At 48.9% G+C, this 15,424-nt stretch overlaps 2 protein-coding genes across 9 annotated transcripts in view; both read right to left on the bottom strand.

Annotated features, from left to right (window-relative positions):
* LOC131683263 (clathrin heavy chain) overlaps window positions 1-15,424 on the bottom strand; it is a 343,996-nt gene that overhangs the window by 77,112 nt on the left and 251,460 nt on the right. The gene's annotated exons all lie outside the window — the stretch shown is intronic.
* On the bottom strand, window positions 9,962-15,283 carry LOC131680428 (uncharacterized). Its single transcript, XM_058961143.1, has 3 exons — window positions 13,433-15,283; window positions 13,298-13,349; window positions 9,962-13,245 (listed from the first exon to the last, which is right to left on the bottom strand). The coding sequence occupies exons 1-3, from the start codon at window positions 15,281-15,283 to the stop codon at window positions 9,962-9,964; spliced, it is 5,187 nt and encodes a 1,728-aa protein (XP_058817126.1).

The raw sequence follows: 15,424 nt of genomic DNA, 5'->3' as shown, positions 1-15,424 counted from the left end.
CTGGGTAGGCTAGTGCGTGCGATGTGGAAGGCTGCAGATCATCTTCGATTGGATAGTAGCCAGGGTGCAGCAAAGAATGGTGTCGTTTCTTGCAGTGACGACAGGAGAAATTCGATTGACAATTGCGCGCAATATGATTTTGGCGAAAACAATTGTGACAAAGGCGATCATAGTTCACAAGATCTAATCGATCGGGGAGCGACATATTTTCGAACTGTGGGCATTGAAAAAGCGGGTGATGTTGATCGCATGCATGGCATTGGCGATGGGTTGTTTCTGCTGCGGCATGGGAAACGATTTTTTGAAACGACGGCTTACGAAACATGGGCGGCTGGTAGACCGGTGCTGGCTGCGCTTGATGGTTTACAGACATCGATTCCAAAACACGGGCCCGTCTCTGTAGAAAGTCGATTAGGCAGTTGAAGTCTGGGTTCTCAGCAGTAGTAGCGAAGTCTTCCCAAGCTTTTAGGGTACCGGTGTCAAGTCGTAGGCAAAGAAGATGTTCCAACATGGTGCTCCAAGCATCAATTGGTTCTCCAAGTTGGCGGAGGGTTTTAGTGTGACGTTCGTATACGTCGACAACAGAATGTAATGCGGAAGCGGATTCTTTATTCATCCGGGGGCAGTCTAATAGGGCCTGAAGGTGACGTTTTTTCAGCAGATATTCGTTGGCAAAGCGTGAAACGAGTGCTTGCCAAGCGATGGTATAGTTGGCGGAACTAATCCCTATAGATTCGATAAGCTGTGCTGCTTCTCCCTTGACAGCAGCGCGGAGGTAATGAAATTTCTGAATAGCGGGAACTTCTGCGTTGTCGTGAATCAAGGCAACGAAAGTGTCATGGAAAGCTAACCACTGGTTGTAGTCTCCATCGAATTCCGGCAGCGAAATAGTCGGTAGCTTTATAGCGGAGAGCCCAGAATACGCTTGAGGGATCACATTTGTTGAAGGAGACAAGGGGAGGTACGATTTTAGAGCAGCCTTTATTTGGAAATAGGATGTTTCCTAATGGGAACGGATTTGGAGGTTTTGTGCCATACCTTCGTTGGTTTCTTCCATGTTCTCGAGTTCCGACTGTACTTCATCCAGTCCCATCCAAACGGTGTCCAGATGCTCGATGCGTATTGACACTTGCCCTGCGTCCCGTTCCACCAGATAATTCTTGACGAACTGTTCCGCTCTCCCAATCGACGCGATGAGTGTTGTCCGACGATTAAGAAGCTGCTGCTTTGTACGTTCTTCGGCCATCGCGATGAGTCCAAGAGTACTAGGTTGAATATACAAAAAAAGACCCGGTAGAGCCGGACAAACAGAGTAGAGAAGTTGGAACGGTACTAACCTTCTCAAGGCTAGTTTTATGCCTTGTATTTTTTTTTATTTTGTTCTGCAACAGCTTTCTCAATTTCAACCGGCACGGAGAAAATGGTCAAAAAAGGCAAGAACAAGCGGCAACTGGGTCCTCTTTGTCACAGGAGAGCGTAAATCGGCAGCGGCAGCTTTACGGCGGGGTCGACGTCGTGTCAAAACGGGTGCGTGATGTAGAAAAAAAATACGAAAATCTCAAGGCACCTGTGGTTAACTCCTGCACGCTTTGGAGATATACGTACCGAATGCCTATACAAATTAGGCCTTGTATTTAAAATTTTTGGTTGTTCTATAGGGTTCTATAGGATCTTCTGGATGCTAGTTGAAGAGTTGATCCGGAAACAATAGCGGCGAAACGAAATGATGGCGGATAGCGTTGGTTTTTCGATGCGCGATGGTGAATTTTCTGGAGGGAAACCAAATCCTGGTCACGGCACCAAAATGTTGAGGCAGGATCGTGATTTCCGGCGGTTCAAGCTTTCGGGACTCGCACACGGACGACTCGTGGAGGCACAATCGAAAAACGGGACGCCGATGGAATAGGGCTCACGAGGAATAACTACGCACTACTAGCACAGCGAAAAACTTTTATTCAACGATCTGTTCCTCTCGACGGTTTAATTGGGAAAGAGAGTTTTTATTACTACTATAGCTACAATTTAAACCTACGTTGCTTGAATTCAATTTTCTTACACTCTAATTTTGTGGCAAGTCCACTGACAGCACTGACAGCATTCGGTGTAACCTTTTCTACCGACAGTGTTGAGAACTGTCAAGGCAAAAGCATTGCAGCAAGAAAAAGGAATAATGAAGGTGCCTGAAAAGAGTTTAAACTCTGCGGCAATAGGACGAGAAACGATAACAAGTTTTTATAATAGTGACGATGTAAGCCGCGTCTGAGCAGGGAAAAGGGATTATTTAATATCTAACAATGAAGAAGGCAAAATTTACGTACATAGAAGAAGAGTTTTGTGTAACTTGCAGGAGACGTATTCTATCTTCAAAAATACTTATCCTGATATTAAAATAGGATATTCCATGTTCGCTAGTAATCGTCCAAAACACTGCATCTTGGCAGGGACAAGTGGCACGCATACCGCATGCGTATGTACAGCGCTGTTCGAAAAAAATAGCAGCGCAAATATTTTTCGAGTTTAATGTAAAATACTTCCATACGTTCTATTCTCCAATAACATTATATGTTTTGGTAAGTGAGCTATAGTACGAAGAGTAAAATACGGCACCATTTGGTATCATTAGCTTATTGTTTACGAAACACAGCTGTCATTTCTGAAGAGTGTCGTAATAAAGTTGTTCGTAAAAATAGCAGCGCTACAACAAAAGGTTTTCAAATCCTTATAGTTTCCAAGATTTTCAGTTTAGTTTTGTTCGTAATAGTATTCCTACGCTTACAATTAACCCGAAATTATAAGTTTGCATATTGTAGTATTTCACGGAAATGGGTCGTTCGAGGTATTGTACAGTCGAGGAGCGACTTAACTCCGCTAGCGAATGACGGATCTCAATAGAAGCATGTCTGTAATAATATACGTACATGGAACTATTGAGAACCAGAGCTACAGGTCCCAAGCCCTGATAAAGGAGGATGGTTGTGATGATCGGGGCCGCGGTCACCACGTAAAGCAAGATAGGTCTAACCCCAATTCCAAGGCGTGAAGCGACCCGTGCCGAGGGATGAGTGATCGAGGGGGTGAAAAAGATGCTCGATCGTTAACGGAGCCTGTGGGGTACCTGGGCAACCCCCACAGTAAGCGTCCCTTACCACGTTAATGCGGAGCTCTGGCGTGGCGGACATTTATTCTCGCGCTACTCGTGGGATCAAACATGGAGTCAACTAAAAACAAAAACAAACAAACGGAGGTGCCAAACCCCTTTGCTAGAGGTGGTTTGGCGACGTCTCCCCCCCCCCCCCCCCGTGGGGAGAGTAGTGGAGCGACGAGTGCTGCATCTGATAGCACTAGTGACCCCCCAGTAGTGGTAGGAAATAACCCTACCAACGCACTGGACGGGCCACTATCCGCGATGCGCAAAGTGGTGGAGCAGCTCGATTCAATAATCGAGTTCACTAGCGCAAAGCAAAACATAAGCAAGGAGTTAAAGCAGAGTCTCCTGGAGCTCCGGAAAACTGTTCGTGTCGCAAGACAGAAACAGCAGACTTATGGCGAGAGTTACCTCGCTGAGCAGAGCGTTGGTACCAGCAACCCGGCGCGACCGGGGCAGGGGGGCGTTAACCCCTGGACGCTGGTCACCAGGAAGAAGCCGGCACCGACACCGGAGGTACCGCGGCCCGCGAAGAAGGCCAAGGACAGAGGCGAGGCCTTGTGGTTAAAAACCGACAAGGACAAATACGCCGACGTCCTAAAGTCGATGAAGGCGGCCGAAAGCCTTTCGGCCCTTGGGCAAGATGTGCGTAGCGTGAGACGCACCAACACGGGAGAAATGCTTCTGGTGCTGAAGCGAGGCGCACAATCTAGTGCGGTATACAAGGCCTTGGCCCAAGAGGTCCTTGGTGAAGGCGCCCAAGTCAGGTCGCTAGGGGCGGAAATGACTCTCCAGTGCAAACATCTGGACGAGTTCACGACCGCAGAAGACGTCGTCGCAGCCGTTAAGAAACATTGCGACGTCATAATCGAGCGGGCCTCTGTGCGATTGAGAGAAGGACTCTCTGGCACCCAAGTAGCCTACCTCAGGCTACTGAAGGCGGATGCCAAAAAGGTAACCGAGAAAGGGAAGCTGAAGATCGGCTGGTCGGTATGCCCTATTAGCATACCCCAGCCGCCTTCAGTGGATAGGGGCTATCGGTGCCTTGAGTCCGGCCACAAAGCCTACGAGTGCAAGAACATAGACAGGAGCAAACTATGTCGTCGCTGCGGCGAGGAGGGGCACAGGGAGTGGGGTTGCACTAAGGCGCACAAGTGCCTTATCTGCACCGCTAAGAAGCAAGCCCATAAACATGCTATGGGCGGACCTTCGTGTCCCTTCGGTGAGGCAAATAAGAAGAAGCAGTGAACGTCACACAGCTAAATCTTAACCATTGTGCAGCAGCCCAACAGCTGCTGTGGCAGTCGGTCTCGGAGTCGAGGACAGATGTCGCCCTCTTATCAGACCCGTACCGCATCCCTGCCGGCAACGGCAATTGGGTGTCGGACGGGTCTGAAATGGTGGCAATCTGTACAACGGGACGGTTCCCGGTTCAAGAGGTAATACACTCCGCCGAGGGTGTTGCGATTGCCAAGATCAATGGTGTGTTCTATTGCAGCTGCTACGCCCCACCAAGGTGGCCAATAGAACAGTTCAACCAGATGATCGACAGGCTCTCGTCGGACCTAGTGGGCCGGAAACCGGTAGTCATAGCGGGAGACTTTAACGCTTGGGCAGTGGAGTGGGGCAGCCGCTGTACAAATAGCAGGGGTCAAGCGCTAATGGAGGCGCTTGCGAAACTCGATACTGTGCTAGCTAATAATGGCTTCGCTAGTACATTCCGTAGAAACGGAGTGGAGGCGTGGATTGACCTAACATTTGCCAGCCCGAGTCTGGCTCCAGGCATGGAATGGAGGGTAGACGAAGGCTACACCCATAGCGATCATTTAGCAATCCGCTTTAAGATCAACTATGGTGTGCAGCATCCGAGGGCGGGAGATCCCTGTCAGGTACGCGGGTGGAAGTCCAATCACTTCGACAGCGAAGCTTTCACCGCGGCCCTGGGACTGGAGGCCAACACCGACAGTCTAAGCGGGGATGCGCTGGTAGCTGCCAAGAAACGGCTGATGCCCGGTATACTGGTGGAGTGCCGAGATTGCAGCTCTACGGTCAGCCTGCCTCAGAGCTAGACGTAGGATGCAAAGAGCTCGCACCGAGGATGCAAGAGAGAACCGCCGTGAAGTGTTTCGAGCTGCGAAATTGGCCCTTAACAAGGCTATTAAAAGCAGCAAGAGAGCGTGTTTCGACAACCTGTGTGAGAGTGCCAACGCGAATCCGTGGGGTGACGCCTACAGGATTGTGATGGCCAAGACCAAAGGGGGCTCCTCACCCCCAGAACGGTCTCCGGACCGGTTGGCAACGATTATCGAAGTACTCTTCCCGTCCCTAGCCACAAGCCCCTGGCCACCTGCACTACGAGATATAGCGGGCACGGCCGACATGGTGGCTCCAGTGACGAATGAAGAACTACTCGCAGTGGCTAAATCCCTAGCAATGAACAAAGCTCCAGGGCCGGATGGAGTTCCAAACAACGCTCTCAAGGCAGCGATCATAGCGAACCCGAACATGTTCAGGCTAGCTATGCAGAGATGCCTTGACGAGTGCCGTTTCCCCGAGAGATGGAAAAGGCAGAAATTGGTGCTGTTGCCGAAGCCCGGGAAGCCGCCAGGCGACCCGTCGGCGTATAGACCAATCTGTCTGTTCGAAACGACTGGCAAACTGCTTGAGAGGATCATCCTCAACAGGCTAACCCCGTACGCGGAAGGTACGGACGGCCTGTCAAGCAACCAGTTTGGCTTTCGGAAGGGTAAGTCCACAGTGGACGCTCTCAACTCAGTGATAAATACTGCCGAGATAGCGATCCAACGGAAAAGGCGAGGTATTCGATACTGTGCGTTAGTGACACTTGATGTGAAGAACGCATTCAACAGCGCAAGCTGGGATACCATCGCGCTCTCGTTACACCGGCTTAGCCTACCGGTGGGTCTGTACCGGATCCTGGAAAGTTACTTCCAGAACCGCGTACTGCTATACGAGACCGATGCCGGTCAGAAAAGGGGGTAATTGTTCCGAATCGCGGCTTTTTCGAAAAGAGGATTAATTTGTTTTGGAAATGGTTCTAAATGGCCAAATTCGGGAGGAAAGCTTTAAAGTAGTTTAAACTGGAAAGATAAGTTGTTCCCACTTGCCTATCTAACAATTAGTCAATCCATGGGACGTTTCTGATCAGCTGATTATTTCTTTTTTACTTCCTCTGACGTTACTCCGAGGGGTGCGACGTCCGACAATATCGTTGATTCGATCCAACATCAAACGAATCGGATTAACGAAAGATGTTTGTCGTACGAGTTTTTTTGTTCGCAGGAGTAGACTTGTTGACAGAATCCACCGCTGGATTGTCAAACAAACGTCTAAACGACGGACGAGGTGGTTTTGATCTTGCTATCGAAGGGTGCAATCAAACCTGTAATCCACTCGTTTGCCCGGTATACTCAAACATAGGGGCTATCCCTAGTTTAAGTCCGACTGAGCGGTAGCGAAGTCGGGCAGCACGACAAAAAGCGATGTGGCGTAGCCACATTAGGCATTAACAATGTTTTATTTAGTAACAATAGGATAGTATTCATTTACAACAATAAAATGTTGTCAGTGCCGCAAGTCGGCACAACATGCAGTTATCCATGTGGGAGAAGTCGCGATCACTTCACAGCGAAGTCTGAAGTCTCTCGGAGTCATTATAGACGACAAGCTGACCTTCGGCAGCCATGTCGACTATATATGCAAGAGAGCGTCGACTGCTGTTTCGGCTCTATCGAGAATGATGTCCAACAGCTCAAAGGTGTGCGCCAGTAGACGTAGGTTACTGGCAGGCGTTGCCGTATCTATCCTCAGGTACGGCGGCCCGTCATGGTCAAGAGCACTGAGGGTAACCAGTTACCTACAGAAACTGGAGAGCACCTACCGCGTGATGTGCCTCAGAGTGATATCTGCCTACCGCACGGTATCACACGATGCATCCTGCGTGATAGCGAGCATGATGCCAGTCGGGCTGGTCATTCGGGAAGATGAGGAGTGCTTCGAGCTACGTGGAAATAGGGGAGCCCGCGAACGCACCAGGGTGACCTCGGTCGCCAGATGGCAGCGTGAGTGGGACAACTCCTCGAAAGGTAGGTGGACCCACCGGCTGATACCTAGCATATCGAGCTGGGTGGGAAGACCCCATGGGGATGTTCACTTCCACCTGACACAATTCCTGTCAGGCCATGGCTGTTTCCGACAGTACCTCCACAGGTTCGGGCACGCGGAGGTCCCTGTCTGCCCGGACTGCCCAGGTGTAGACGAAACTGCCGAACACATACTGTTTGTATGTCAGCGGTTCGACGTCGAAAGAAGAGCAATGCTTGACGTCTGTGACTGGGACACAACCCCTGATACCCTTATTCAGCGGATGTGTCAATTGGTGGAGAAGTGGAACGCAGTCTCGGCTGCTACCATCCAGATTGCCAGTAGGCTACAGGTAATCTGGCGAACCGAGCAACAGACGACGGGCACGGCTAACTAGTGATTGGTTAGCTGGAGCGAAAAAGGCCAAGCGCAAAAAAGGGAGTGAATGGTCTGTTCATGCCGAGGCAGGTTTGGCGCAGCGACTGGCAACCGCGTAAGGGGTAAACCCAGCCACCCCGAAGCAAGACAGAAGAGTGAGTGTATAGGCGTATAAGTGGACTGCCTCATGCCAAGACGGGAGGGTCGTAGCGTAGTATGTTGGGACTTAGCTATCGATGCCTCATGGCGTGGCAGAGGAGTGAAAGAGTGAGCATCCAAGTCAGTCTCACACGGCATGTTAAGGGTGAGCACAAAAGTCAGCCTCGCCTGGTATGGTAGAGGCTAGCACAAAAGTAAGCCTAGCAAGAAATGAAAAAGGTGAGCACAAAAGTCAGCCTCGCATGGTATGTCAGAAGTGGGGCCTAAGAAAAATGTCCCACATGGGATGCCAGGGGGAGTGACAAAGGTACAATAGAGTGGCACGATTGAGAGTGAATCAGGTGATAGGGTGAGCACCCAAGTCAGCCTCACACGGTATGGGTGGGGCGAGCACAAAAGTAAGCCTAGCAAGGAATGAGTAAGGTGAGCACACAAGTCAGCCTCGCAAGGAACGAAAAAGGTGAGCACAAAAGTCAACCTCATGTGGGAGTGTTTGAGAGTGAATCAAAGTGCGATTGAGAGAGCACCCAAGTAAGCCTCATACAGGACGTATGAACGCGTGAGTGCGAGTGAATGAGTACATTATGTACAGCCATCCCCCCAGAAGTAATACCGAGAGGTAGTTCCTGGGAGGAATGATGGCGGAGCCCAATGGAGTTTAGTCGGTATTAATGGCAGCGTCACCATTCGAGCCCGACACGCCCCCAGTGCACCCCGTGTGGTAGATTGGTAAAGGTCTTCTCCATTGTAAAAAAAAGCAGTCGAGGAGCGAAATCTCATCAAACGGTTGAATGCTAGTGGCAAAACATAACGTGAAGTTCAGAAACTTTTTCAGTATTCTGCCACAAAGATACACAATGCATTGCACTGGACAAACAAATGTGAAACTAGCGGTAGATAGCGAACAACATCCGCTCAAACTTACCAAATTGATGGGTTGGATGGCAAAATAATATTGCTTTATGTATTCGAGAGAATTCTAGAAAGACTTGGAACATTCTATTGCAACGTCAACGAGTAGAAAACGATTGATTAAGACAAATTTGCACGCAGGAAGTCCGAGAAAAGTACCACTACTCACAATGTGGCACCTTCATAATCGTCTGAACTTTATCGAATTTCACGCCAAGTGGACCGTCGAAAAGTGGCATACCATTTAGTGAGTTGATGATAGTAAAGTAGTATTATTAAAATCAAAATGTACGCGTCAGTAGTTTAGACGACCACCAGGAACTGAATTTTTATCACTATACACGATGCGAACATGAAAAACATATTCAAAGCCAAATCACCATACTCGAAAAAAAACGCTTGCGCTGCTATTATTTCGAACAACACTGTATATATCATCAAAACATTAAACTTATTTTCAAAACATTACAAAGCAGTAAATTACTCCAGTGTTAATTCCTATTGTTGGCTCCTTGGTCCTAGCCAACACCGAAGACGATCGAAACCCACCTTTGGTATCTGCATGCAATCAGCCACAACGGGTCCGGTTGAAATTTGGTGATGAAACTGGCTCTGACTTAATACGGTCTAATTTTGCTCAGCCATGTATGCATGCATCTTGGGTTGTCATACGACCAATAAAATAGGCGCCCACGAATTGTTCACACATCACACAACACCTTTATTATACATATTAGATAGACTAACGACTATTTATTAAAATATTAACATCTAACATAAAATTTATACATCTGGAGTAATATCACATGGGTCCGTTGGACCGTCTTCACCGGAGATTGAAATGGCACTGTCCTGCACGTTCACCACTAGGCTAGCCCGAAGCAATGCAGTGTGATCTGCGATGTTTTCCCAGGCACTCTCTCGATCAGGCGATCTCCCGCTCTGGATTGGTGTATGACGATCGTGTACCACCACATGCTGATAACGTAGTGCAACCACCACTCTTATCACTGCTGATGGCACTACCACCGACGATGCGCTGCTGATCTCACTGGTGATCTCACTGATGGTCGTAAACGACGTGATATTGTACCGATCGGATGTGTTGGAGAGTAATGGACTGTATGGACTGTTTATTTCAGGGATGTAGTGGAGGGTGGATGGTGCGACTCCTAAACATCCTCACCCACCCAGAAATAACAGCATTTCTGAAAAATAAAGAAAAAACTCCTCTTCGACAAGGACAGGATGTGGGAAGTGTGATCACTGGGGTTCTCCTTCAGTAGAATTTTTGTCTTCGAAGCTTTCTGCAATAGGCAAGATGCACAGTTTCTCAACTGGTCGTGTCAGCAACCCAGTGGCTGTTTTCAGGGTCACCACTCGTACGACACCGTCTTCTCCCGGATGAACGACTTCGATTCTTCCCATCTTCCATCGGAAAGGAGGCTGATTATCGTCCCGAATAATGACCAACCTTCCGACTTCCATTTGTACCGGTGGACGCCAACGTTTCACTCTGCCTTGTAGCTGGGACAGGTATTCTCTCCGCCACCTCGTCCAGAAGTCTTGTAGCTTCCTTTGCACCAGTTGCCATTGTTTCAGACGATTTGTTGGAACATTTTGATAGTTAGGCTCCCTGATAGACTGCAACGAAGATCCTACCAGGAAGTGAGCTGGAGTTAATGACTCCAGATCGTTGGGATCATCGGAAACAGCTGTGATTGGCCGCGAGTTCAAGCATCCCTCGACTTGAACCAGCAAGGTGTGCATATCCTCAGGTGTGATTGGACTGTCACCGATGACCCTTAAGAGATGATGCTTGGCTGAACGGACAGCGGCTTCCCACAACCCGCCGAAATGTGGTGCACTTGGGGGACTGAAGTGCCAGTGTATTCCTTCTTCCGCACAATACCTTGACACCTGCTCGCAATGCTGCTTGTTTTTAAAAAGAGAGAAAAATTCTTGGATCATATTGCGAGCTCCGACAAAATTTGTGCCATTGTCGGAATATATGTCGGTGCACTTGCCCCTTCGTGCCACGAACCTTCTAAGTGCTTGCATAAACCGATCTGTGGACAAATCCGACACCAACTCGATGTGTACTGCTTTGGTGCAAAGACAGATGAATATGGCGACATATGCTTTCACTGCTCCTCGTCGTGGTACTGGTCTCAAGTACACCGGTCCGAAATAATCCACACCTGTTTTCGAAAATGGCCGAGAAACTGTCACGCGAGCTGATGGCAATTCTCCCATGAACTGCTGTACCGGAGTTGGTTTCGCACGAAAACATCTATGGCATTTGTGCACAATATGTCTTGCCATATCTCTTCCACGCAAAGGCCAGAAACGAAGCCTTACGACACTCAAAAGTAGCTGTGGTCCAGCATGAAGCAATCGCTCGTGGTAATGTTGTAGTAGCATCCGAGTGAAGCGATGACGAGCTGGAAGAGCTATAGGGTGCTTGGTATCATCCGATTCCTGTGAATGTTTTAGTCGTCCACCAAGCCTAATAAGACGATCTTCTGCGATACCAGGGTTGTACCAACGTAAAGCCGATTGACCTGATACTGGCTTACCATTCGTTAGAACCTTCCACTCATTAGCAAACCCTTCCAGTTGTACACGACGAACAAGGGTTTCCTCTGCTTCCCGCAGCTCGATAGTAGTAATAAAACCAGGTGGCTTATTTTTCTGAGTGCGTAGTAGTTTAATGAGTCGCAACCAAATAGCTGTACGTCGAACCAGATCTGAATAGGATGAAAACTTGCAGATGTACCAATCGTTGAATTCCTTTACTGAAGAACATGTTGTTGAAACTACTGTGCGACGCCTTTCTTCGTCCCCTTCCTCGCTGTCACCATCGCCATGAGACTGAGGCCACAGTTCTCGAAATTCTGCCAACCAGGTGGGGCCCTGCCACCAGAAGGCGTTACTGAGAATGTCCTGTGGAGAAACTCCTCTGGATATTAAATCTGCAGGATTGTTTTTGCCAGGAACATGACGCCACTCCCATTCTTCCGTTAAGTTCTGGATCTTTGCCACCCTGTTGGCAATAAACGTGCTCCACGTCGTCGGAACCGCGTTAATCCAACGCAATACGCAGGTAGAATCAGTCCAGAAGTAAGCAGGCATTCTAATTCCGATGGATTTCTGAACCTTTTCGAACAACTGGGCTGCGAGAAGCGCTCCACACAACTCCAACCTCGGAATTGTCTGGCTTTTCAATGGAGCAACCTTTGATTTAGAGGTTAAGAGTCGAACCGCTACCTTCCCCTCTACATCCTGGCTGCGAATATAAAGGCAAGCCCCGTATGCCTTCTCAGAGGCATCCGAGAAGCAGTGTATTTCTGAGGATACGGCACCGGGTAGAATTACACTTCGTTCGATGCGTATATCGTTGAGTAGCGGCAATTGCAGATGAAATTTCCGCCAACTCTCACCCACCATCGGTGGTAACGATTGATCCCAATCCAAACGATTTCCATCGTTGTCTCTAAGAGTCCATAAAAGCTGCATGAACAGCTTGGCGGTCGTGATGGTGGCGCCAATAAGTCCCAAAGGATCGAATAGTGTAGCTATTATCGATAAAACCCGACGTTTTGATAGTGCATCCGTTTCATCCAGTGGTGGAATGTTGAACTGGAACCTGAAAACATCAGTATTCGGTATCCACGTGAGCCCCAATGTCTTCACTGAGGGATCTGGGTCTAAACTTATTCCCTTGGTATCACGAATTGCCAAATCATCGTTGGAAATGCCTTCCAATACTTGCGTCGAGTTCGACGCCCACTTCCTGAGCCGAAATCCACCACTATCCAGCAGTTCGTTTAATTGAATCCTTAGCTGCATCGCCTCATTCACATCATTCGAACCTGTTATCACATCATCCATATACGTGTCCTTGATGACTGCCCTTGCAGCCAAAGGAAATCGATACTCTTCATCTGTCGCCAGTTGTTGCAGCGTTCGAGTTGCCAGGAACGGTGCTGGTTTGGTACCATAGGTAACCGTATTTAGCTCGTACGTTGATACCTCCGCAGTAGGTGACGAGCGCCAAAGGATGCATTGCAATGGTCTCTCCTCCGGGCTGATCAAGATCTGTCGAAACATTTTTTCAACGTCGGCCACGAGCATTATCTGCTTGGTCCTGCATCTCAAGATAATCGACCGTAGATCCTCCTGGATTACTGGCCCCACCAGCAATACATCGTTTAACGAGATGCCCGACGATGTGTTACAGGATGCGTCAAAGACTACTCGAACCTTCGTAGTAGTGCTCGCCTCCTTAACTACAGGATGATGCGGTAGGTAACATCGTCTAACTGGATCACTCGCCGTTGCCTCGACCCTTCGCATGTGTCCCAACCGATGATATTCCTCCATGAATGAAACGTACTGTTCCCGTAGACCAGCGTCCCTTGCCAGCCTTCGCTCCGTGCCTAAGAGCCTTCGGAATGCGATGTCCCTTGAATCGCCCATCCGAGCAAGGATTGCTTCGTCCTTTGGTAGAGAAACAGTATACCGCCCATCTGCACCACGCTGAACTGTTTGGGCAAACAATGCCTCACAGCGCGCCTCATCAGGTGAATAATTTACCGTTGATTCGATTCCCTCGCAATCCCAGAATCGTTCCACCAGCGCTTCTCAACTATCCGACGTGGAAACATTGCAATTAATCTTTAGTGACTGAGTGGGGTTTGATAAGCCGCCGCAAACCACCCACCCAAATACCGACTCGTTTAACGCTGGCATTTGCTCGCCAAGTAATATTTTCCGACCAGTTACGAAGAAGTCGAAAAAGGCTTCAATGCCGAGTACCATGTCCACACCCTTGGACACACAGAATGACGGATCGGCCAATTTAATACCATTTGGAATTGCCCATCCTGCTGCGTTGATTGTGGCTGTCGGTAGATTTACCGTCACCTTTGGTAATACGAGAAAGCTCATTTCTCGTGAAAAGTCAGAAACGCGCGACCGAATCGTGGTTAAAATCCGCTGCTTGACCTTAGTGGCGGTCTGACCGATTCCGAGAACCGAAATTTCTACCTTTTGTCGTCCAACCTTCAACCTTTGACTCAATCGCTCCGTTACAAAATTGCTCTCCGACCCCGAGTCTAGCAGGGCACGAGCGGGGAAATGTCTGCCGTCATCATCCTCGATAACGACTACTGCGGTGGCCAGTAACACCTGCGATGAAAATTGTTGAACTGTGTTAGATGCTGACACATCGGTAGCTGCTACGTTGGCCACTTGAAGAGATTCAGGTGCCTGAGGCTCCTTGGATGTAGATGCGTTCTCACCATTAGCAATTTTTGCTCCCTTGGCATTATTTTCCTTCTCTCGTTTGAAGCAAACCATCGTGTGATGCCGACCCTTACAATTTCGGCAGGAAAATTTGGACTGACAATCCTTCGCCTGGTGGCCCTGCCTAAAGCAGTTACGACAGAGAGAGTGAGTCCGAAGTAGTGCTTCCCGATCTGATACCGACATCCGCTGGAATGCACCGCACTGATACAGCAGATGGTTCGCCGTGCATGCCACGCAACGTCCCCCAGACGATTGTGCTGTACTGTAGCTAGTCTTCACAACAGGTGGTTTCTGTTTCGAAGGCACTTGTGACTGCTGGGTGCCCCTGTTGTCCACCGACCTTGGTGGTAGCGACTCCAACACCTGCACTCGACGATGAAGAAAGTCTGTGAGATCCTTCAGTGTATCCACTTCCTTGCTTGACGAGCACTCTTCCCACCCCCTACGAGTCACTGGGTCCAGACGCGCGGTGAGAAGGCTAATGAGAAGAAGATCCTTGTAATCTCCAGGTTGTACAGCTTGATCGAGAGTTTGGACAGCCCTCTCAAAACTCTCCAGAAGAATGTGTAACTCTGATGCGGACTCCTTCGAAAGGCTAGGCAACTTGAACAGCGACTCCACCTGTCGCTTTCTCAGCAGCTTGCTGTTGTTGTACCTTTTTAACAACATTTCCCAGGCAATTGGATAATTTGCCTTAGTGATCTGCAAAGGGTCAATAAGGCTCTTTGGTTCACCTTGCAGACACCCCTTGAGGTAATGGAACTTTTCAACTTCGGGCAAGTCCGACTTCCAATGGATGAGTGAAGTGAAAAGGTCCCGAAAACTAAGCCACTCGTCGATGTCACCGTTGAAAGTCTGCAGTTTTATCTGTGGGAGGCTTACGTGATCCAACGTGCCATGCATCGACGTCTCTCCGACACGGATGGACTGTTCCAAAACCGAATGTTCCTGTCGCTCCTTGACCCTATCTACGAGAAACGATTTTGCCCGGTAGTAATAGTCACTAAATTCCTTTCGTTCCTTCTCGTAACCATCACCATCGGCAGGAAAATCATCGTGGCATTTTATCTCGACTAGGATATCACCAAACCTTTCCCACAGCTCGTCGAGTTTCTGCAGGCGTATTTCCGCGTCGGTGATAGTAGTTTCTTCCGTGCAGTTCTCTACAAACTGCCATATATCGTTGAACGAGGACTGAACATCCTTTAACCTCGTCGTCAGCGCCTTCAGGGATGCTCCTTTCTTGGTAGCGGATGATGCAGTAGGAGGCATGGTGGTTGTTCGTCAGAAGCGAGAGGAGATGAAATTGGTGTAGTATACTGCGATTGGTCCTAGCTTCGCCAGGCATATACTATTCTGTATTTTACCTGGACGAAAAAATACTGCGCAGAGATCAAATGCAGATCTCAAAGT

This window comes from Topomyia yanbarensis, chromosome 2 (assembly GCF_030247195.1).
Source record: "Topomyia yanbarensis strain Yona2022 chromosome 2, ASM3024719v1, whole genome shotgun sequence".
Lineage (NCBI taxonomy): Eukaryota > Metazoa > Arthropoda > Insecta > Diptera > Culicidae > Topomyia > Topomyia yanbarensis.
The sequence above is the reverse complement of the archived record's forward strand: the minus strand, read 5'-3'. Positions and strand labels throughout refer to the sequence as shown.

Bases quoted from the DNA above. Each gene is read 5' to 3' on its own strand.
- LOC131680428 (XM_058961143.1), bottom strand. From the start codon at position 15,283: ATGCCTCCTACTGCATCATCCGCTACCAAGAAAGGAGCATCCCTGAAG. The intron at 13,350-13,432 runs GTATTTGGGTGG...CACGTCGGATAG, and splicing joins TGCCAGCGTTAAACGAGTCG to TTGAGAAGCGCTGGTGGAAC. The intron at 13,246-13,297 runs GTAAATTATTCA...TTGCCCAAACAG, and splicing joins GCGAGGGAATCGAATCAACG to TTCAGCGTGGTGCAGATGGG.